The 24,226-nt window shown below is 36.3% G+C and overlaps 1 protein-coding gene across 2 annotated transcripts in view; it reads left to right on the forward strand.

The window, feature by feature from the left end:
- The window catches only part of SELENOF (selenoprotein F), a 36,623-nt gene that overhangs the window by 365 nt on the left and 12,032 nt on the right, over nt 1–24,226 (forward strand). For both annotated transcript variants that reach the window (XM_068964930.1, XM_068964931.1), the window contains exons 2-3: nt 5,952–6,119; nt 21,473–21,536. In XM_068964930.1, coding sequence (XP_068821031.1) covers nt 5,952–6,119; nt 21,473–21,536 — 232 coding nt within the window. The remainder of the gene's footprint in view (nt 1–5,951; nt 6,120–21,472; nt 21,537–24,226) is intronic.

The raw sequence follows: 24,226 nt of genomic DNA on the forward strand, positions 1-24,226 counted from the left end.
GTAAGACACACCGTAAAACCGAGGGGTGAGGGGCGGGAAAGGCACTAAGTTTTGCAAAGAAATGAAGATTGTTTTTAAATTGGCAGAAATGCAAGGAACTGTCGTCCTTATGACAAAGCTTCATTTCAAGTCTTAGAGGAAAGCCCTCAAATCTTTGGTCCAGAGTACACTTCCTTTTTACTTCTTTCTGTCATTTGTTTGTGGTCCCTGTAAGTCACTCTTAGTCTTTTACCTCTGTTCTCTGGCACTCACAGGCCGCTGGGTACACCTCAGTATCACTTGTGGTTTTTAAACAACTCTGTTGGAATAAAAGGAACTACGGCATACTAAAACATAATTTATTCTTGAAATTGATTTTCTAAAATGATAGCTTTCATCTCGCTTAAAATCGATCGTTGTCTAACCAAGTTTTTTTTTTTCTTTGTTACCCATTAACAGAAGAGATAGCTTCTTTATATTTGAATGGGAGGAGGCTAGTTTCGACTTATATTCCTATTCACTCACAAACGACTTATAAGTTTTTAGTTCGTTCAACTGTGAATAATAAAACTTTTTAATAGGCATCATACTTGGAGTTTTTACAAGTGTCTTTTATCAGCCTAATTTTTCAAGTGTTCTCTGTATTGAGTCTGCTGAGTATTCTAGAAATCTGATTTCATTAATTTATTCAAGGTTTGGAGGATTGAGGGTCTATACAGAAGGCCTCCACAAACACCTGGGCTTTTCTTTCATTAAGGAGTTTAAAGATCTTGCCTGTTTACTTTTACAGCCTTACATAAAAGGTGGATTCTTCTCATTAACTTTATAATACTTCATTATTCAGTCATTTGGTGCCTAAACTTTGTACTCAAGAATTTTTTGTCAGTCTTAGATAATTTGTATTCACCACCATGAAAAGATACAGAGTAACATTTCAAGTTGACTTCTTCCAATCTCATTATCTCTTTAACTGTTTGATTTTCTGTGGCTGTGTAAGCACCCCCTATAGTGGCTTAAAATAATGATTTCTCATGATTCTATGTGTCTGTTGAGCAGTTTCTGTTGTTGATTTCCTTTAGTCTCATTTATACCTTCCGCTGGTGCCTTTTGCGTCTGTGTACAATGTGGGAAACCTGGGTTCAATCCCTGGGTCGTGGGTTGGGAAGATTCCCTGGAGAAGAAAATAGCAACCCACTCCAGTACTCTTGCCTAGAAAACCCCATGGACGGAGGAGCCTGGTGCAGGCTACTGTCCATGGAGTCACAAAGAGTCAGACACGACTGAGGGACTTCACTTTCTTTTCTTTTATAAGGTAAGGATAATACCTCCTCTTTCATAGGAGGATAAGATTAAATGAAATAATGATGTGAAGTGTTTAGCAACACTTTACAAAGTATCTGGTGCCTTGTAAGAGCTTGTCATTATGGCTTGTCATAATGTTTCTGATACTTATTTTCTTGGGGCTAATCTGTAAACCCATGTATTTACTTTTATCTCAGATTTGAGTCTTTTCAGAATTACTATGTGAGATCCCTGTGAGTTTTCTGAGTAAAGAGACAACTAATCATGTGAATGTGTAAATGTAGTAAAATGTATAGCAATACAAGACTTTTGCCCAAAGGGGTATAGTTGCATTGTAGTTATTACAGTTTCCCCACCAACAACCCTCATGTTTTTAAAGAACTCAATAACACCAGAAAAATAAATGAATAACACATAGTCTCTCAGCCTGTCAATCCTACTTAAAATTGGAGAAAGTTGTAAACTGTTAAGTAGTTACCCAGTCAGGGTTATCCCACCCAGTCCTTAAAATCCATGTCTTTCTTACAAGAGTGGCTGATTATTATAAAATTTAGGGGAATTCCCTGGTCATCCAGGCCTCCGTGCTTTCACTGCCAAGGGCGCGGTTCAGTCCTTGGTTGGAGAACTCAGATTCCATAAGCACTGTGCCAGAGCCAAAAATAGTAATAATAACAGTAAAACAAAAAATAAAATGTAATATTTGACCTTACTGTGTACATTTAAATGCTATTCAGTTAGTTTTATGTAATAAAAAGATGGGTGGGTGTAATTTGTAGTTGAACTCTCCTCTATTATTTAGCATTTTGTCATAAAGTACTTTAAAATATGTTCTGATGTTCTTGAGTCAAAGCCTCAAGTCTGCAAAAAATGAATTATGGTAGAAAAAAAGATTCATTCATGAAATTGACGATACCTTCTATCTCCCCTACACTTATCTCTAACCCATGTCTATTATAATGATTTAAATATAGAGTGTTTTTGTTTTCACAGTGGAAGAAATAATTCTAACATTTATTAAGTACTCACTGTGTACTGGACAGGATACTACATGCTTTCTGTACTTTTTCACCTTTAATCCTCCAAACTCTGTGCAGTGAAGTGAAGTCACTGAGTCATATCCGACTCTTTGCAACCCTGTGGATTGTAGCCCACCGGGCTCCTCCATCCATGGGGTTCTTCAGGCAAGAATACTGGAGTGGGTTGCCATTTCCTTCTCCAGGGGATCTTCCGACCCAGGAATCGAACCCACATCTCCCGCATTGCAGGCAGACGCTTTAACCTCTGAGCCGCCAGGGAAGCCAAACTCTGTGAAGTGAAGTAAGTGGTAATTATTCCTGTTCAGGAGTAAGGTTGCTCTGAGTTGGTATTTGAATCAGGATGTCATCAGACTCAAGTACGTTTCACATATTCACTCTACCTGTCAGTAGGTGCTCAGTCAATGCCAGAATAAAACCAAGGATTACGATCCCATGAGTTTTCATTAGAGATGCTTGTTTTGTAAAACATGCTTTGGTAACAGTTTCTTATATTTGTTTAGCAGTTCACTGTTTCAAAGTGATTTTGCTTTTATTGCCTGTTTTAGTTACCATGGCTACAAAACAGATCACCTGTTTATTTTAACCCAGATTCTTTGGGTTAACAATTCAGACAGGCACGACAGCGTGACTGTGTGTTCCACGGTGTCTCAGACCTCAGCCTGAGAGTAAACAGTAAAGTGTGAAGGCTTTTTACTCACACATCTAGTAGTTGATGCTCTTTGTCAGCTGGAGGCCTCAGCTGTTCTCTGCATGGGCCTCTCCACATTCTCTCTGTAGTTTAGGCTATCGTACAGCATGGTGGCTAAAAGGTGAGTATTTTAGAGAAACAGACACGGCACCTGCAAGCCCTAATCAAGCAGAGATGGCTTCCTTTTTTATGGCCTACCTTCAGAAATCACATAATTATCACTTCTTGACACCGTGTTTGTCAGAATAGTCACAAGCCCCTGCCAGTCACATTTGGGATGATGTATATATTTTGGTGTGGCCATCTTTGGAGAAATAGAAATTAACCTGTGAAATAGATCAAGCAGATCACTTTACAAGTAAATAAACTGTATTCAAAGTATTAGTATAGGAGCAAGGGTCTTAGGTCCCTCTGGCTAGACTGGTACACTTGATCTATTTTGATACATTATGATATATACTGTCCCCTATTACTTACATAAGGTAAAGGATGTTTGTATAAGGTATCAAATTAGGATGTTGACTTAATGTAAGGCCAGTGGGATGATTAGCATTTTGGAGGAGTATGCCAGCAATAATTAAAGTTTTTTTTACAATGAGATATGCCATTTGGTTTTATCAACTTGTTTAGTTAGCTGGGGGGCCAAATCCAGCAATCCTTGTTTTTGTAAGTGAAGTTTTATTGGAACACAGACATACATTCATTTATTACTGTCTGTGACTGATTTTGTGCTCCAGTAGCTGAGTTGAGTAGTTCCAACAGAAACTATATAGCCACCCAAGTGAAAGTGAAGTCGCTCAGTCATGTCCCACTCTTTGTGACCGCGTGGACTGTAGCCCACCAGTCTCCTCCGTCCGTGGAATTCTCCAGGCAAGAATACTGGAGTGGGTTGCCATTTCCTTCTCCAATAGCCACCCAAGCCTAACACAATTACTATGGGACCCTTTACATAAAATTTGCAGACTCTTTGTCTAGGAGATCAACGCGTTACAGTCAATCTGAAATTCCCCCTACTTGAGTCTGTGGTTTTGACCAAATCATCTGCTTAAAACACCTGAGCACTAGCATGTGCCTGCATGCTAAGTCTCTTTAGTCATGTCTGACTCTTTGCAACGTTATGGACCGTAGCTTACCAGACTCCTCTGTCCATGGTATTCTCCAGGCAAGAATACCAGAGTGTGTTGCCATGCCGTCCTCCAGGGGATCTTTGACGCTGGGATCAAACTCCCATCTCTTAAGTCTCCTACATTGGCAGGCAAATTCTTTACCGCTAGTGCCACCTGGAAAGCCAAGTGCTGGAAATACAAAGAAATAACTTAATGCTTGCCCTTAAAAGAGTTCACAGTATTATTGGGGAATCAAACAATCATAGGTTTACAGTGTCATGAGTGTGCTGTTTTACAGCTATACATAAATTTCTTAGAAAAGATAGTGGCTAAAGATTGAAATCTGCTTTTTCTCAGAGAAGGCTTCCTAAGAAAACTGATACTGATCAAGTTCTTGGATTAAGTAGAATTTAACAAGGTGGAAAGGTATAAAAGAGCCTAGCAAAAAAAAAATATGAGCAAATAAATGTATGTCTGAGTAAGGGTTTTTATTTTTAGGTACTATAGGAATCCATTATAGCTGAAAAGTAGAATGGGATTGGAAATGTAATGAGAAGTAGGACTAGCTGACCATATAAGCCACTGAGGCAGGAAAAGATTCGAGAGTTCTTTGAGAGACTTGAGGCTTGAGAGCTCTTTGAATTGTCAAAACTTAATTAATTGGTTCTCAGTTCAGTTCAGTCACTCAGTCATGTCCAACTCTTTGCGACCCCATGAACCGCAGCACGCCAGGCCTCCCTGTCCATCGTCAACTCCTGGAGTTCACCCAAACCCATGTCCATCAAGTCAGTGATGCTATCCAGCCATCTCATCCTCTGTTGTCCCCTCCTCCGGCCCTCAATCTTCCCTAGCATCAGGGTCTTTTCCAATGAGTCAACTCTTCACATCAGGTGACCAAAGTATTGGAGTTTCAGCTTCAATATCAGTCCTTCCAGAACACCCACGGCTGATTTCCCTTAGGATGGACTGGTTGGATCTCCTTGCAGTCCAAGGGACTCTCAAGAGTCTTCTCCAACACCACAGTTCAAAAGCATCAATTCTTCGGTGCTCAGCTTTCTTCATAGTCCAACTCTCACAACCATACATGACCACAGGAAAAACCATAGCCTTGACTAGATGGACCTTTATTGACAAAGTAATGTCTCTGCTTTTTTTGGTTCTAAGAATGGTGAAGAATGTGCAGTCTAGGTTGACTGACCTGGACAAGTGGGTAGTCAGGGGAAATGGGACCATTTTGCTAAGATATTCTGAATATGAATACATTGGAAGGAATAGGTTTTTAAAAGATGTTTCACTGTTGGAGAATTTGAATTTGCAGTGTCTATATATCTAAATGAGAAGATGTTGGAAGCTTGACACTTAAGAAAAAAGATGAGAGTTTTTAATAAATGGATATTTGAAGCCATGGAAAAGACATAGTTCTCCATGGAAAATATGCAAAGAGAGAACTAAAAATAGAAATGGGGAACATTTAGGAGATGCATAGCAGAAGGAGGAGAGGGCAAGCAGATCCTAAGTTCTTGAAATGAAAATTCATTTTTCTTCAAGATATATATGTATGTATATCACAAAGAAATAATATATGATCTTTTTTGTGAATCCATGTTTTAGCCAAGCTGCAATATGACAAGTTTTTAAGAAAAAAAAAATGGGGGGAGATGGGAAGAACCAAAGACTCATAAGGTTATAGAGTTTAAAAATAATTTAAAAATTGTCTCCAAATGAGGCGTTTCAGTAAGTCTCTAGTATGTGTGTTAGATTTTGACAACTCTAGCTTGTTCTTTTTGGAAGCTTTGTAACGTAAAAATGACTTTTTTCCCCCTTATTTTTTGTTTTCAGGTCTCTGCATTGGGAGCAGAGTTTTCCTCAGAGTCTTGCAGAGAGTTAGGTTTCTCCAGCAACTTGCTCTGCAGCTCCTGTGATTTGCTTGGACAGTTCAACCTCCTGCAGCTGGATCCTGACTGTAGAGGGTGCTGTCAGGAAGAAGCACAATTTGAAACTAAAAAGGTACTGCTTTCTAGTATCTCTCTTCCATTAGATGATTTAGTTGAGATGAGGTAAAATGTTAAATTGCCTAATGAACCTAACTACAAAGAAGTCATTAGCTTCTACATTTTGTAGTTTTAGAAACTCAACTGATTTCTTGCTTGGGGCATTAGATCAGTCAAAGCAAATGAGGTGGAAAAGTATGGTGGTAGACCAACAGACCATCCTACCATGGCTGTGCTGTCCAGTCTTCCTTCCTTTTGGCCACATGAAGCCAAAGAATAATTAACTAGATGTTTTTATTCAGTCACAATAAGAACCCAGTCTTACAATGAAATTTGAGATGAAAGTAAAGCACCTATTACATGCATGTAATTGTCAACAGTAAGTTGTATGGTTAACTAAAGAATATGGTCTATTAATTTGCACACCTGTTACTAATATTTCCTGATACCTACTCTTACCTTTAACACCTAAAGACAACCAAGACTAGGTATCCAGTAAAATCTGCTATGGTTTTACCCACTATTCAAATTAACAGTAAACTTGCTCAATTTTTAAATCTTTTCATTAGACCTGTAGATTAATTTAAAAATTTTCATGAAAAGGTCACTTATATCATCCAAATCAAGCTGAATTAATGAAGTCCCTGTGTTTGAGAAAAAATGTCAACATCTCTTTGCTTTGTTTCCTTTTAATATTCTTTCAGTTTTACTTATTGAATCCTGTTTGAGGCACTATGGTTTGTAAAGCTTTCAAATAGTATCTTCTCATTATTAGATAGTAAAGGTTTATTTCTAACAATGAGTACAGTTTTATAGGTTTATAAGAAAAACAAGCAGACACGCTTTAACGTCAGTATTCAACCGAAAGTTAAGCTTGATTTCTCAGCTGAAAACCTGAAATTCCTGTGTCCCAGATGTGGCTTCCATGTCTACAGTGGCTTTCATTTTCTTGGTTCACATATACCCATAATATATTTTAATGTTTAGAAGATTCCCATATATAAAAGTTAGTCTTTATTGCAAGTAAGTAAAATCTAAACAGATTTTTAAAACTTGATTTTAAATAGACTTAAGACATAGGACCTAATTAGTAGGCCCCTTCCTTGTTTTCTGTTCGGTGTCTTCAGTGATATATTCATATGAGACAAGTGGCTACAGTGTGACTCATCCTCTCATCTTTAAGCTGTTATTCTATGGTCTGTACAACCACTCAGCCAACAATAATTATTTCCTGAGACACCAAACTGAGATGGGTTGAACAACAAGGGGTGTTTTAAAAGAAATCTTTATCGCACACCCCCTTTGTAATCAAGGGTAAGCTAAGAAAGTCTAGCCTTTGACTGATATCAAATATGCCTAAACTATAAACTAAGTGCATATAAAAGCTGTTTTTACTTAATTGTCCTTTCTCAGTAATTCTTCTCACAAATTTTGTGAGTTTGTTTGTTGTTTTTTGTTTTAAGCCACACCGTGCCTCATACAGAATCTTAGTTCCTCAGCCAGGGATCAAACCCATGCCCCCTGTAAGGGAAGTGCAAAATCTTAATCACTGAACTGCCAGGGAAGTCCCTGTGATATAATTTTAGTAGAACCAAATTTCAGTCACACACTTCTCAAATTAATCATATTCCTGTTCAGTTTTCATTATTAATTGAGCTGTGTTTGATATCTTGACATTTTGCAGCAGTTACAGCTCAGCATTATCCGTGGGGAAATAGGCCACTGTTTAATACATGCCTAACTAATCACACAAACTGAAATGTTTATTATATATAAGTGCAAGTGAGCCTGTATCCTAATATACCTTTTATACTGTACTTGCTTTTTCTCAACTCCTTGCCTGTAATCTATAAGATGTACTCTCATTAAGTATTTGCTAGGACAGTGTTTCACAAAATCAGTGAATGATTTTCTTTAAGAGGCCTGGTGAAACCAAAACACTTAAAATAGTAGTATAAATATAAAAGTATGGCAGGTCAGGCAAGCCTCCATGTAGATATAAACCATATTCTTATATAAAAGTGGTATGCTTAATTTAATCTGTGCAGTACTGCTCTCTGAATTATTGGTACATAATCATAGGTAGTCATGTATGGATGTGAGAATTGGACTATAAAGAAAGCTGAGTGCCAAAGAATTGATGCTTTTGAACTGTGGTGTTGGAGAAGACTCTTGAGAGTCCCTTGGACTGCAAGGAGATCCAACCAGTCCATCCTAAAGGAAATCAGTCCTGATATTCATTGGAAGGACTGATGTTGAAGCTGAAACTCCCAATACTTTGGCCACCTGATGCAAAGAACTGACCCATTTGAAAAGACCCTGATGCTGGGAAAGATTGAAGGTGGGAGAAGGGGATGACAGAGGATGAGATGGTTAGATGGCATCACCGACTGAGTTTGAGTAAATTCTAGGAGTTGGTGATGGACAGGGAGGCCTGGCATGCTGCTATCCATGGGGTCGCAAAGAGTTGGACACAACTGAGTGACTATACTGAGCTGAACTGAATCATAGGTAACAATATACGCAATAGCTTTTCTGTCTCATTCAACTCTGGCTTAAGGCTTAATTTTGAAATTATAGTTTAATTTAGTTCTACTTTAACAAAATAAAAATATGCAATATATAGACTAGTTTGTCTATATAAGTCATGTCTGACTCTTGAGACCCCATTGACTGTAGCCCACCAGGCTCCTCTGTCCATGAGGTTTCCTAGGCAAGGTTACTGAAGTGGGTTGCTGTTTCCTTTTCCAGGAGATATTCCAGATTTGGGGATTGAATTTGCATTATAGACTAGTACCTTATGTCAAAAATATTAAAAATAATTAAACATGGCTGTGTGTAAATCATTGGGAATATAAATTTTGTAGAAGAGGAAATTTGTAGTTTATTTGCAAGACTGTCTTGGCAATTTATAATAAATAAACATTACCTGAATACTCATTTTGGTTCTGTCTTAGTTGCGTGCTTTATAGGTCTGTTCGGGGTTAAAGCTAATCATTTTTCAAATGCACACACTCAGTCAAGCTAAATTTAGCCTTTGATAGGCAAAAACATAAAATTTGCTTTTAAAAAATGTATTCCCAATAAATGCAGAAAATATCTTGTAAATGCCTTATTCTGCAAGTAGATATTCCTATATATTGTTTCTGTTTGGTCTTGTTTCTCCCTCACTTTTGATCATAAAGGACCTAAGTAAACATCACAAATATAACTAGAACAAGATTTTTTGGTCAGGTCGTTTACTACTGTTTTAACTACTTTTGCTCATAACTGTGTACTTAAGTACAATTTATAAACACTCATAAGGATATTAACTGAATTATTAAGAGCATACTAATTTGTTGTTGTTTAGTCACTAAGTCATATTCAACTCTTTTGCGACCCCATGGACTGTAGCCCGTCAGGCCCCTCTGTCCACGAGATTTCCCAGGCAAGAAGACTGGAGAGGGTTGCCATTTTTCTTCTCCAGGGATCGAACCCATGTCTCCTGCATTGGCAGGTGGATTCTTTACCGCTGAGCCACCAGGAAAGCCTGTATACTAATTTGTAACTTGAAGTAAAAAAACGGTAAACTAATGAAAGAAAAATGTTTAAATCTTGGTGCTGTTAACATTTACTAAGTAGTGTAAGTGACTTCTGCTTTTAGTACATAGAATCTTAATGGAATGGAAGGAACTGTTTACTACTGACTGACTCTTTGCTTGTGGTGGAAAACATACAACTGCCAGTTCTTCCTTGTTGTATTTTACAACTTTTCCCACAAGAAAAGGACTGATTCTTCTCCTGTTACGTTTTTGAAGTATTTTAGACAAGGGTTGTTACTAGCTCAGGTTGGGTCACTAACCAGTTGTTAGCCAGGATTATGGAATAATGTAAGAACTGCCACAGAAGCTGCCACAGTAGCCATGTGAGAAGTTACACCAGGGAACAGATGGATGAGGTGCTCTTAGGTAAAGAACAGACTGGTTTTTCCCCTCAATTACTAGAGTAAACCACTTCTACTTAAGCTGTTTTAAAGATTTAGCTCAAGTGTCCCCTTTGCTGGGAAGTCTTACCCAATTTCTCCTCTTTAGCCACCACCACTGCCACTTCCAAGTTACATTAAGCTACACCTAGGTCTTCCCTCAAAGCTCTGTCAATAAAGAATTTGCCTGCAATGCAGGAGACCTGGTTTCGATTCCTGGGTCAGGAAGATCCCCTGGAGAAGGAAATGGCAACCCACTCCAGTATTCTTGCCTGGAGAATCCCATGCACAGAGGAGCCTGGCGGGCTACAGCCCATGGAGTTGCAAGAGACAGACATGACTTAGCAACTAAACCACCAACCACCACTGCATTTCCAAAGCACTTAACCATGCCTGTGATTTGCAGTTAACTCCATTATATTGTATCTGATGTCTGACTTTCTTTCTCCCAGTGTTTTATGCTTTTTGAAGTTCAGTACTATTTTTTTTATGTTTCTGAATCCTCAGCCTTTAGCTTACAATATTTCATAAGTTTTCACCCTTGAATAAGGCTCTTTTTACTAAGAAATAATACATGAAATTCTGTAGCCAACTTTAGAGTAATTTAGAAGTCAGCTTAAACAGCATTATTCAAAACAGTCACAAATTTTAAGCTTTAGCCTATCAGAAGCTGAATGCTACTGATGTGTAAAGCATAGAAGGATGAAAGGGAGGTTAAGCTAACTGTGTGTGAAATTGTAGTCACTAAAGAGATTTCACCGTTGCTTAAAATAGATTCACTTTCGTAGTGTGTGTAGCATCAAATCTATGAACTGATTTCTTCAAAGGAAACAAATTTAATTCAACAGGTTATTCTAATATAAAAACACTGTTCAGACAGTTTTCTTTTTTTTTTTAACTGTTTAGCAACAGTTCAAATTGAGTGTAAGAAATCAGTAATTAATAATAGCTTCAGACATTCGTTAAGTTCTTATTATATGAAGGTGCTCTTCAAAGCCTTTATATGAAGTAACTTAATATACTCCTTATAACAACTCAGTGAGGTAAGTATCATTATCATCTCCATTTCATAGCTAGGTTTGAGACAAGGAGATCTTGCCTAAAGTCATACAGCTAACAAGTGACAATAAACATGTATGTCATATATTTGTGTAAGAAAAGTTTAAAAGTTTCTTTTGTGCAGTTATTCAGTTAAACTGAAAATAGTTTAAATTTATTTTTTATATTTTCTATATGGGGCATTTCATCTGCCTTTATTTTTTTTGTGTGTGTGTGTGTGTGTGTGTTTGTGTTGGGGGTGGGGTGTACCACTTACTTTCTGATCAGAGAGCAAATGTGATTGAATTTACCCTGGGAAAGGTAAGTTATAGGCATACATAAACGTTACAAGTTTATCTCTTAACGATTTATCAGCCTAAACTTACTTATATAACATGATGAAACCCACAGGCTTTGGCAACAGAGATGTAGGTGTGAATTCCAGCTGCGCTCACTGTGTGGCCTTAGGCAAGTTACTTAACTTTTCTAGGTCTCAGTTCCTTTATCAGTAAGATGGAGATGATGATAACAATAGCTCCGTCCAATCAGAGTTATTTTGAGGACTGAATGAGCTAAGGCAGTCGAAGTGGTAGAACCACTTAACATTCATAAATGTTCAATACATGTCAGCTATAATGCTGAGAGTGTGAAAGCTCATCATTTTTGGTAAAAGTCAAGTTTATTTAGGTCTAATTTATGTGTAATACAATTCACCCCACTTGATGCACAAGTTTTTTTTGTTTTTTTTTGTTTTTTTTTTTTTATTATTAAATTTTAAAATCTTTAATTCTTACATGTGTTCCCAAACATGAAACCCCCTCCCACCTCCCTCCCCATAACATCTCTGTGGGTGATCCCCATGCACCAGCCCCTTTAATATGAAAAATAAATGTGGTCAGTTTTCTTAGTTATTTACAAATCAGAATCAGCTTCTGTCTAAGCATGTTAAAACATTCTGTCACATTTACAGATTGTAATATTTATAGGGAAAATAAACCCTTAAGATAATCATAATCAATTTCCAGGCTGTCTTATAACTGCATTTCTTTTAGACATACCTACTTCAGAGTCAAAATGAACTTTGTTTATATACTAAATATTACTTCATACTGTAGGCTCTGAGAATAAGACAAAATAAGATATTTTGCCAAAATAAGACAATAGTCACTGTCCTAGAGGACTCAAAGAAATAGACTTAGAAATTGGACTACTGGAATGCATTTGGCAGGATATTCTGTTGGGATAAAACATAATATCCAGTAATGTAACTGCTAAAAAAAAATTAGAAATTAAAAATCAGGAGGAGGAAGGGAATCAATAAATTTCTTAAAATTGGCATAATCAAGAACTATAAATACAACCATGTTGATCACTATGGAAGTGACCAACAGAAGAACTAAAAACAGTAAGAATTCACAGAGATAAGTTCTGTAAACAAATGGTATAAAAGCACCACAGAAGAAAGGATATAACCATTTGCCAGGTCAGGTAAACATTACCCCTTGCTTATGTAGAAGTTGATGCTTATGATAAGTTGGAAAGTGATTAGGAGAAGGTCATCTCTGGCAGAAGGAAAAGTATTTGAAAAGGAACAGAGTTATCATGAGCGAGATGGCCATCTAAGATGAATCAGAGAGCTTATTATGAAGAGAGAGAACAATAGGTATGTAAGTAGGGCCTGTGTGTCTTGATAAGAAGTTTGAACTCTACCCTATAGGCAGGTAATGACAGTTAAAGACTATAAACAGTGAATTGACATCAGATTTGTGTTTTAATAGCTTTTGTTGGTGTTGTGAATGATAGTTGACAGAACAGAGAGGAGTACCATTGGCAGAGAAAGAACTTAGGATGCCAGCTTCCAAAGGAAAGATGCAGGAAGGAGCTTAAGCTAACACACTGTAGTAAAAATGGAGAAGGGACAGATCTGAAATAGATTTAGGCAATAAGAAACTACAGGATTTATTGACTAACTGGATTGAAATGTGGAAGGGAAGAGTGAGGACACTTTCCAGTGTTTTTATCTCAGAAACTGCTAACCTCAACACAAGGCTACGAAAGAATTCCATCGAGCTATGGTTTTTCCAGTGGTCATGTATGGATGTGAGAGTTGGACTGTGAAGAAGGCTGAGTGCCAAAGAATTGATGCTTTTGAACTGTGGTGTTGGAGAAGACTCTTGAGAGTCCCTTGGACTGCAAGGAGATCCAACCAGTCCATTCTGAAGGAGATCAGCCCTGGGATTTCTTTGGAAGGAATGATGCTAAAGCTGAAACTCCAGTACTTGGGCCATCTCATGTGAAGAGTTGACTCATTGGAAAAGACTGATGCTGGGAGGGATTGGAGGCAGGAGGAGAAGGGGACGACAGAGGATGAGATGGCTGGATGGCATCACTGACTCGATGGACGTGAGTCTGAGTGAACTCCGGGTGTTGGTGATGGACGGATACCTGGCTTGCTGCGATTCATGGGGTCGCGAAGAGTCGGACACGACTTAGCAACTGAACTGAACAAGGTAGCCCCTAAAGGCAATGATGGTGGATGGGAAAAGAGACAGTGACAGGATAATTTTTAGTAAAGTATACATCCCTTAGTTCCAAACTGCCTTTTCAGTTTTCTTTTTGAAGATAGACGTGTTAAGTTGTACTGTAGCAGGCCATGAATTTTATCTCACTACCATAATAAGTTCTAAAATAGATAGATAGTATACTCTTCAGAGAGTAAGCAAAAAGTAAAAATGTGTAGACTGGCCTAGTTCCTTTTGTTCTAATTTCACATTGTTGCTCTTCATTTTTGTATACTGTTTAACTTTTGAATTATTGCAGCTCTTTTGGTATCTGTTTTTAAAGTGAAAATACATTAGGTGATTAATTTTAATAGAAATCATTTCATTTGAGCCGCTCTTATTTTTTATTTCAGATAATTGTAATCTTTCTTGCACATGATAATAATTGCCTCCTTTTTTATGACAGTGGTGTTCACTGTTGGATGGTAATGGAAACACACAAAGAATTGAATTTTCTTTTGAAAAGCAGCTTTTCCTGCTTTATCTTTAATATGAAAAATGTGTAGTTAATTTTTTTTTTAGATATTTACAAATCAGGATCTGCTTCTAAGCATGTTAAAACATTCTGTCACATTTGCAGATTGTAATATTTAAAAGGGAAATAAATCCTTAAAGTAATTGATAATCTATCTCCAGGCTGTCTTACAGCCACATTTCCTAGACATAACTACCTCAGCGTCATTTTGGCACATTTATGTTCAATTTTTGAGACTATTGAATGGATATTGAACTGTTTTTAACAGGATCTCAATCTCAGATTTTCAGATTAACAGAGATATAGGTTATACTTTTCAAACACTTAGGAACAAAAATTAATTTTTTATTATTATTGAATTTTTTTATACATACATTGATTTTTTTTAATTGAGTACTTACACTAAATTGTTTGCCATTTTCTTTATTTATACATATTACCAAGGAGCTAGTTGGTTTTGTTTTTAAAACTGTTTACCTTTAAGATATTCAAGCTTAGGGTCATTTTTACCATTCTCTGGATATTTTGGCCTCAGGAAATACAGTGGCATTGTGTCATTATTCTTTACATTGTGTGATATTCCCTAGGTATTAGTAGAATTGAATATATTGTTCCCAAACTATACCCTGAATTATTCATACTTATAGCTGAAGTGTGTATGGGAATGTGTGTGCTCTATATCTGTGAATATATTTGCTTCTAGGTGGAAATCTGATCATTACAGTCTTAACTTCTTGGTGATGAAATCCTCCTTGTTTTAGGTGTATATGCAAATTTTGTTTCTTATCACAATATTGAAAGAAGCCTTGTTCTTTTCCTCAGATTTCGTAGTTAGAATGGTCTAATTTAGATTGTGGTGATGTCAGAGAAACTTTTTTTTTTTCATTTTCGTTGAGCTTTTTAGTGGAACAGTGATTGTATCTTTATGAAAAGACTCCCTCAGCATACTCTTATTTTCTTCAGAGCCTAATTTAAGGTAGATGTTACCTAGCTTGTTTTTAACTTAGGGGAAGCTTCCTTAGACACAGTCATTGTTTTATATTTTTGCGGAGTTTGGTAGAGAGCACCTAAAAATGAATAGTTTGATCTCAGGCATATGATTTTAGAGCATTATATTTACCAGGTTGGTTTGATAAAATTGTAAAACCCAACTTATTTCCCTAATCCTTTGTATTCGTTCATTGTTCCTATACAAGAATGCCATCAGTCAGAGTGTGTATGAAAGTGTTAATAAATATACCGTTTGCTTTATACACTTAAGGTAACTTAAACTGATATCTTGACAAAAGCTTATATAAGATCGCAAATATTTAGTACTCTAGTTATTTGCTCATGTGTAGTTGTAGCTTTTTGTTTCTAGCATTACAGGCACTTTAAAAAATATTAGAAAATATAGGAATGACTTTGATAAATAATGAATTAAAATTCATAACATCAGCAGATCCCTAGACATAGTTTTAGTTGTAAATATTTTCTCTGAGAATTAACTGACTAAATTTTGCTTTAAAAAAAAATAACTTCTGCTTAATATATTTTTCCTCTCCAGATGTATGTGAAATGAGTAAAGTTGACTTTAAGAAACAACATTTGTGTTTACTAGGTTGCTTCAGTCATGTCTGACTGTGTGTGACCCTATGGACTGTAGCCCACCAAGCTCCTCTGTCCATGGGATTCTCCAGACAAGAATACTGGAGTGGGTTGCAGTGCCCTTCTCTAGGGGATCTTCCTGACCCAAGGATTGAACTCACATCTCTTTCATCTCCTGCATTGGCAGGGAGGTTCTTTACCACTAGTGATATAATTAAGAGTGGGTCACATATACTTAAATGTTGTCATAATAGTTTTTTCATTTAAGATCTCTAAATATTGTAATACTTAGATTTCATCATTTTATAGCCATGCTTCCTTATTTTTAAACTCCTACATTTTAATTAAGAGCAGGCAAGCCTTCAGAAGAGACTTCCCTGGTGGCTCAAGACAGTAAAGAATCTGCCACCTGCAATGAGGGAGACTTGGGTTCCATCCCTGGGTCAAGAAGATCCCCTGGAAAAGGGAGTGGCAACCTACTGCTAGTATTCTTGCCTGGGGAATCCGCATGGATAGAGGAGCCTGGTGGGCTACAGTCTGTGGGGTCACAAAGAGGTGGACAGGACTGAGCAACTAACACTTTCACTTACACTTTCAGGGCTTCACAAGACCAATAAAATAGTTGCTGCTCCGATCTGAATTCTGTTTAGCAGTCAAAGCTTTTCCTTTGGCTAACCTAACATTAAGTCATTTTCATCAGTGCTACTTTCAGTTTTTTTCGTTTTTTTTCTAAAGTTCTGCTTTAAATAAAAGAGGATTTCAAAAATAAAAATGTATGGCCGCAAATGATTCTTCTGACCAACATAGATAGCATATTAAATAGTAGAGACATTACTTTGTCAACAAAGGTCCATGTAGTCAAGGCTATGGTTTTTCCAGTAGTCATGTATGGATGTGAGAGTTGGACTATAAAGAAAGCTGAGTGCCAAAGAATTGATGCTTTTGAACTGAGGTGTTGGAGAAGACTCTTGAGAGTCCCTTGGACTGCAAGGAGATCCAACCAGTCCATTCTGAAGGAGATCAGCCCTGGGATTTCTTTGGAAGGAATGATGCTAAAGCTGAAGCTCTAGTACTTTGGCCACTTCATGCGAAGAGTTGACTCATTGGAAAAGACTCTGATGCTGGGAGGGATTGGGGGCAGGAGGAGAAGGGGACGACAGAGGATGAGATGGCTGGATGGCATCACCAACTCGATCAACATGAGTTTGAGTGAACTCCAGGAGCTGGTGATGGACAGGGAGGCCTGGCGTGCTGCAATTCATGGGGTTGCATAGTTGGACACGACTGAGCAACTGAACTGAACTGAATTTTAGGTTTTATTTCTTAAGTTTAAAGCATTTATAGGCTTAGGTTTTGGTTTGGTTACATAAGTCACTCATGTCCTAGAACCGCCTCTGTGTGATAGCCTCCTTGTTTAATTTAGCAATACCATGCTGTATGAAAATTTGATACTGACTTATTTTTAATAACTTGTTTCTCACTGTAATGTTTCTTCAGAGCCATTGATACCATCACCAACAAAAGTATTAAGTATTTAGTGTTGAGAAGTAGCAAAATATTTCTGACTTGGACAAGGTTTATAGATTTGTTGTAGTGGTTGGTGGTGGTATGATGGTGGCAGTAAAAGTTAATGTAATACTTCTTAAAAATTCTTTGGAAATTTTACAAAACTCACATATGTTGCCTTAACTTACCTAGGAATCTAGCTATCTGGTAGAAAATAGCATAGATTGATTTTTTTTAATCTGATCCATTTTATAGCTACATAGTAAAACTTTAATTGTGGCAAAGTTATCACCACAAATAAAGATTTAGGCTGTTTTTTGATATGAGAAACCTCATTATAGGCTCTAACTAAAATTTTGTAACAAGAGGTTGGTCAGGTAGGAAAGAAATCAGTATATTACAACAGTAAATAAATTACCAGGGAAGTCTTTCAACAGTGAAGGAAGTACATTGTCTCAAAATATTAGGAAAATATATGAAATGTACAGAATTTAAATTGGTAGCTTATAAATAATAGTCTTGGTAATGCTCAAAATATATTTAAATTGCAAAAAATTATTTAACTGCAAAGCTGAAATTTATTTTAAGAATAATAAAAATCAGTTATTTTTTAAATGAAAGGGAAATTGGAATATTCAAAAATCCTGTTACAAATAAGGTGAATTAGTTATAGGGCTGAAGTAGTTAGATATTTCCACTTCCCATTTGGAGGATGCTATCAGAAATTTAGGAAAAGTGGCAATAAGTAATATGGAAATAGGTATGGATGCCAAAAGGGGAAATGCAGTTTTTGTGCATCATTTTCATATTTTTCTAAAGGTGTCTGTATATTTCCATTTAAATTATTTGGGCCAGTGTAATATAATCCTAATGGAATAGTGTCTAGAGTTAGATTATCAGTGCAAATAAGGCTTCTCTTTAATCCATATAGAAGAGAGGCCTACCAACTTGGTGTTGGTAATATAAGCAAAATAAAAACTTGCTATATAGAAATTATATAACTTGCTTCTTTGATTTTTCTTCAACTGGTGTTTTTCCACAAATGTTTGAACGTCAGTTTTTATATGTTTATGTTACTTTAAAAAGTAAATGCTAAAGGTGAAATTGAGGGAAGTTTCAAAATTTTAACTTTTTTTAACCCTTTCATACTTCATACCCTTGATAAACTCTGAGTAGCATATATTTCCTTGTATGTGAATGTATGTGTTGCCAAAGATTCTTATGATTATAAGGCATTGAAAATTTACCACAATTTGTAGTTAATTTACTGCATTTATTCGCCACGAAAAACATATTTTCCTATGAACACTGCAATTTCTTAAAATGCCAAACTAGCATCACAAATTAATGCTTTAAGCATTTGAAACTTTCCTTGAGAAGCTCACATCTGAGCTTGTGTAGTCATTTAAAAATACGTTTCTCATATTTTTCATTAATCAGTTCATGTTTTATGGTGCAGAAAATGGATTACAAGAGTGCTAGGATCCTTCAGTCGTTTGGGACAACCAAATGGGAACTCAAGTGAGCAGAGGCCCCCAGGCTGCTGCTGCTGCTGCTGCTGCTAAGTCACTTCAGTCGTGTGTGACTCTTGGACCCCATAGACGGCAGCCCACCAGGCTCCCCGTCCCTGGGATTCTCTAGGCAAGAACACTGGAGTGGGTTGCCATTTCCTTCTCCAATGCATGAAAGTGAAAAGGGAAACTGAAGTCGGTCAGTCATGTCCGACTGTTTGCGACCCCATGGACTACAGCCTACCAGGCTCCTTTGTCCTTGGGATTTTCCAGGCAAGAACACTGGAGTGGGGTGCCACCGGCTTCTCTGGCTAGTCATCTCCAATTCTAAGCAGCAACTTCCTTTTACAGTGTTTCAAACAGTTGTTACTGTTTTCTCTGTGTAATGATATGAAGAATTTAGGGAAACAATGGTATAGAGGAATGCCATCATATAAGGTAATGGAATCTCCACTTAAGAGTTTCCAAGGGATCATAAACTTGGAAACAGAAGATGAATCTAATAACCAATTTTGTATATAGCCGTATTTTTTAAATTATGGTAAAGTGTACATAAAATTAAGTATTTTAACTGTTTTTAAGTGTTCGATTCAGCGACATCAAGTGCATTCATGTTGTTGTCCAAGCTTCATCACCATTTATCACCAAAACTTTTTCATCTTCCCAACATGAAACAGTTATTAAACAATAATTCCTCTGTACCACCACCCACCAACCTCTGAGAACCACCATTCTACTCTCTGTCTCTGAATTTGACTATTCAAAGTACCTCATAAAAGTGCAGTCCTATAGTATTTATACCTTTGTGGCGGCCTTATCATCGGATAATGCTTTCCGTTTTCATCCCTGTTGCAGCATGTGTCGTAATTTCCTTCCTTTGTATGTATATATACTGCATTTTGGTTAGCCATTCATCTGTCAGTAGACATTTAGGTTGCTTCCACCTTTTGGTTATTGTGAATAATAACACAAATAACTATTCCAGCCCCTGCTTTCAATTCTTTAGGGTATATACCTAGAAGTGAAATTGCTGGATCATATAATTCTATTTTAAGTTTTAAAGGAACCACCATTCTGTTTCCATAGTGGCTGTACCACTTTACATTCCCAACAGCAGTGCACAAGGATTCCATTTTCTCCACATCCTACTCAATCACTTGTTTTGCTCTTTTTATAATAGCTTCTAATGAGTGTGAAGTGGTATCTTATTGTGGTTTTCGTTTAGTTTCTTTATTGATTAGTGGTGTTAGAATCTTCTTATGAGCTCATTGGTAATACGGCCTTATACTTTCAAAGATTTGGGGTATGGGATTAGCTAACCAAGATTAACTAAATCTTGTTTAAGAATCTTAGAGATCATCAGAGTTCTTAATCTGAAATCCATCAGTGTTTCAGACAGTCCATGAGTAGTGTGAATGAAAACAAATTCAGACTCTCAGTAGCTGTGCCTCTCAAAAACTTAAGAACTTTATTGATCCAACCCAGAATCACCAGAATGTTTTTTTTAAGTCATTATGTTAGGAGGAGTTGGAATTAAGGTGATTTTTTTAAATTTCTGTTCTGTGCTTTTATTTTTTAGTGTCTGAAAAAAGAATTCATAGCGCACATGATTTCTGTGCTGTTTTAGAACTAGAAAACTAAAATTTATCTTTAGCTCTTGGACCTACAACTAAAAAAAAAGACTAAAAGCTAAGAAGTAAAATGGATGTAGTATGTTCTTATAATTGCCTGTCTTAGAGTCACAGCATTCCCAAGTCACTACCAGAAGAATGTACAATGCTCTACAGCTACAAAAAAGTGATATTTATTATTAAATCCATTTCAACTGAATTCATTGCAATAAAATCATTGCATTTGAGTTTTTTATAATAAGCTTTTTATTATAAAGAGAATGTGTAGATAATAAAGCAACATTTACCTCTGAACTCATTTCAGCTGAATTTCATTAAGGGAAATATTTGCATTTAAGTTCTTTATAATGAGATTTTACTGAGTTTTCAGTAATATCTTTACATAGTACTCTAATTACTTTTTAAAGGTATTGATTGGAGTTTTGTATTATTTAATTTTAAAACATTGTTCACTTAATTTTAAAGGCAACCAAAAGGAATTCTCATTAAATATTTTTGTTGAATAGATGATGGATACATACCTGGATTCACCGTGTGTGCGTGCGTGTGTCTGTGTGTCTGAAGTCGCTCAGTAGTGTCTGACTCTTTGCAACCCTGTGGCCCTGCAACCCTGTGGCCCACCAGGCTCCTCCGTCCCTGGGATTCTCCAGGCAAGAATACTGGAGCAGGTTGCCATTTCCTTCTCCAGGGGATCTTCCCAACCCAGGGATCAAACCCTGGTCTCCTGCATTGTAGGCAGACGCTTTATCCTCTGAGCCACCAGGGAAGCCGGATTCACCTTAGTATCCTTAAAAGAAAAACTAGGAAATCTTTAAAATTTAGTTAAAAACTTCCTAGAACAGCTTACCTATTCAAGTCCATTGTCAAGTCTTCATATCTTCCTCAGTCTTTTTTAATAAGTTTGAGTGTACTCCAAGAAGGGCTTGAATACCTTTACTGCTTAATCCCCTTAGGCCTTCATTTTCTCTTCTGATATTTGTTTGATATATATATCTGCTTAACTGGAATGTTTATATTATGAAATTTTATATTTATTTTATAGCTACATTTTAAAAATTTATACTGGTCTTTTAAACTTCTGTTTTTTCTTTTGCAGCTGTATGCAGGAGCTATTCTTGAAGTCTGTGGATGAAAATTGGGGAGGTTCCCTCAAGTCCAAGGTGTGTAAAATTAACTCTAGTATAAAAATAATCAAGAAGAAAATTAAATACCATAAAACTTGAGGTGTAGAAGAAAGGAAATCATACAAGTGTATCTTCACAGGAATTAAAGATAAGTATGTGAAAGGATAATTGTGAAAGTGTATTCTTTTGGTTGACAGCAAACAGTAATGGAGATTTGTATCTCCAAAAAGACTTGGACATTTTCTATTCCATCCTTGCATGTCACTTGAAAATCAGTTTTATGAAGGTAATGAAGTTTTTTTTTTTAATGGAAATGCATAAGTGTTATCTATATTTGTATACCTCATTCTGTTTTTGTTTTTGCTGCCTTTCCTGTGGTTTCTTGACTTGTTTACTCAATAGCAAGAGAATTTTGGGGTTTAGTATTATGTAAAATTGCCCATGTTAACACGTGCCCTTTATTGCTGGCCTAGAATTATTTATAATAAAATATTGTTCCTTTTGGCACAGAAATGTAATCAAACAATTTGACTTGGGGATATTTTATTTGAGACCCAGAGCAGATGCATATCTAATTAAATACATTCTTTATTAGAATAAGAACATCTTCTGATATAGCACAGAATATAACAACTTGGGGAGAAAATTCCTTGCTCTTAGGATTAATTTTGCCTCGAACACTTAAACTCAGAATTGTACCAGAGTTGTTTTAGCTTTTTTTAATGTCAGTTATCTGAATGATAAAGTGATCATTCTTATTCCTAAAATATTTTGACATTTCCTTTCAGTTATATTGATTATTCATATTTACTGACTTGTCTTAATTTTTTGTGACTCAGATTTTCATGAAGTCAAGAGTAGATTGCAGTTAGCGCTTCTATTTGTGATGTCAGGTTTTATCATGTCCATGATAATAATTTCTATAGCTGCTAGTTCAGTCTTTAAAAGATTGAATGTAGTTTATTAATCTTTGGATTACAACTTAATTATATATATATTTCTTATGTATAGTTAAATTATCAAACTTGTGGGTATATGTGGTCATACTGTCTTTTCCTTTTGAAACATTAAATTTTTAATTCTGTGTATATTTAATTAGTACAAACCAATTTAAATTAAAATGATTATATAATTCTTTAATCCATAGCCATATTTAATATAATCATATTGTCAATATTTTCTGAGCCCATGAGAAACTAGTACATTTTTTAAGTTTATTTAATTTTAATTGGCCATGTCATGAAACAGAAGGAAAAAATAATGTTAAATTATTCTAGAAGAGAGAAGGATTAAAAATTTGAAATGTCTTATCCACATTAATCAACTCAGGTTTCATGGGCTGAAAAGAAGTCCCAAATCATGTCTTAGCTAATTCCAGATATACCTCCTAAAATACTCTGGTTTTCCATGTTATGGTTGTTTAAATAGGAAAGTTTGTATGTATAAAAATTTCTCATTGTATGTTGGATCTTGTGTTTTATCACTTAAGTGGCATCAAAGCAATGATGTTAAGTCTGTTTTCTTTCTTATGCACGAGTCTTACCATGATAAGGATGTGTCTGCAGTCTGTCTCTCTCCAAAACAAAAAATGTAAATTTCCCCTGATTTTGTAGGTCTTAACAAACATTTTTTCTAAAAGACCAGATAGTAATACTTTTCAGCTTTAAAGCCAACAGTATATCCATTGCAGCTTTTGAACTTTGCTTTTGTAGTACAGAAGCAGCCATAGAAAATATTTAAATGAATACATATGGCTGTGTTCCAGTAAAACCTTATTTATAAAAGCAGGAAGGCCAGTGTGGCCTGTGGACTGTAGTTTGCCAGCCTCTGTATTAGAATCATAAATCTTTGGATACAGAAAGGAATTTTAAAATAATGTACAACTGAGATAGCAAATAGATTTTCACTTCTTGAGTGATGCCTAGGATTATGTTATCTCTGAGTTTTACTGGAAGGAATATCGATTGATTAGCACTAGCTTCATCAATTTACTCATTTATAAAATGGGTTAATAGGTGGTATAAAATCAGTTAATATCTGCCTTATTGGACTGTTTTGAGAGTTGAATAACAATGACTTTCTAGCATTTGACTCTCTCTTCCCTTCACTTGTGTCAACAAGTTTTTTTATTCTCCTTTTTTGGCATCTCATCTACCACCCAAACTTCAAATATTGGGGTCAGTCACAGTCGTGTTCTTATTTTCCCTTTTTCTTACTCTCTTAAACAGTGTCCCACTCCCTCGGTTTCTGCTGCAGTGTTCACCTGGTGACTCCCAATTTATGACTTTAACTCAAACCGTTCTTTTGTTTATCACCACACTTCAGAGTGAACTGACATTTCCACTTAGGTGGTCTCATAGTATCTTAAACCAACATACATATATGTCACCCAGGGGTCTTGTTAAAATGCAGAGTATAATTCTGTAAATTGGGTTTGTATCCCGAGATTCTGATTTTCTAACAGTTCTATAGATTGTGGCCTACGTTTTTAGTTGTTGTTCAGTTGTTCAGTCATGTCCTACTCTTTGCACCCCAGTGGACTGCACCATGCCAGGCTTCCCTGTCCTTCACCATCTCCCAGAGCTTGCTCAAATTCACGTCCATCGAGTCAGTGATTCCATCCAACCATCTTGTCCTCTGTCATCCCCGTCTCCTGCCTTCAATCTTGCCCAGCATCAAGGTCTTTTCTGATGAATTGGCTCTTCACATAAGGTGGCCAAAGGATC

This window comes from Capricornis sumatraensis, chromosome 2, assembly GCF_032405125.1.
Source record: "Capricornis sumatraensis isolate serow.1 chromosome 2, serow.2, whole genome shotgun sequence".
Taxonomy (NCBI): Eukaryota; Metazoa; Chordata; class Mammalia; order Artiodactyla; family Bovidae; genus Capricornis; species Capricornis sumatraensis.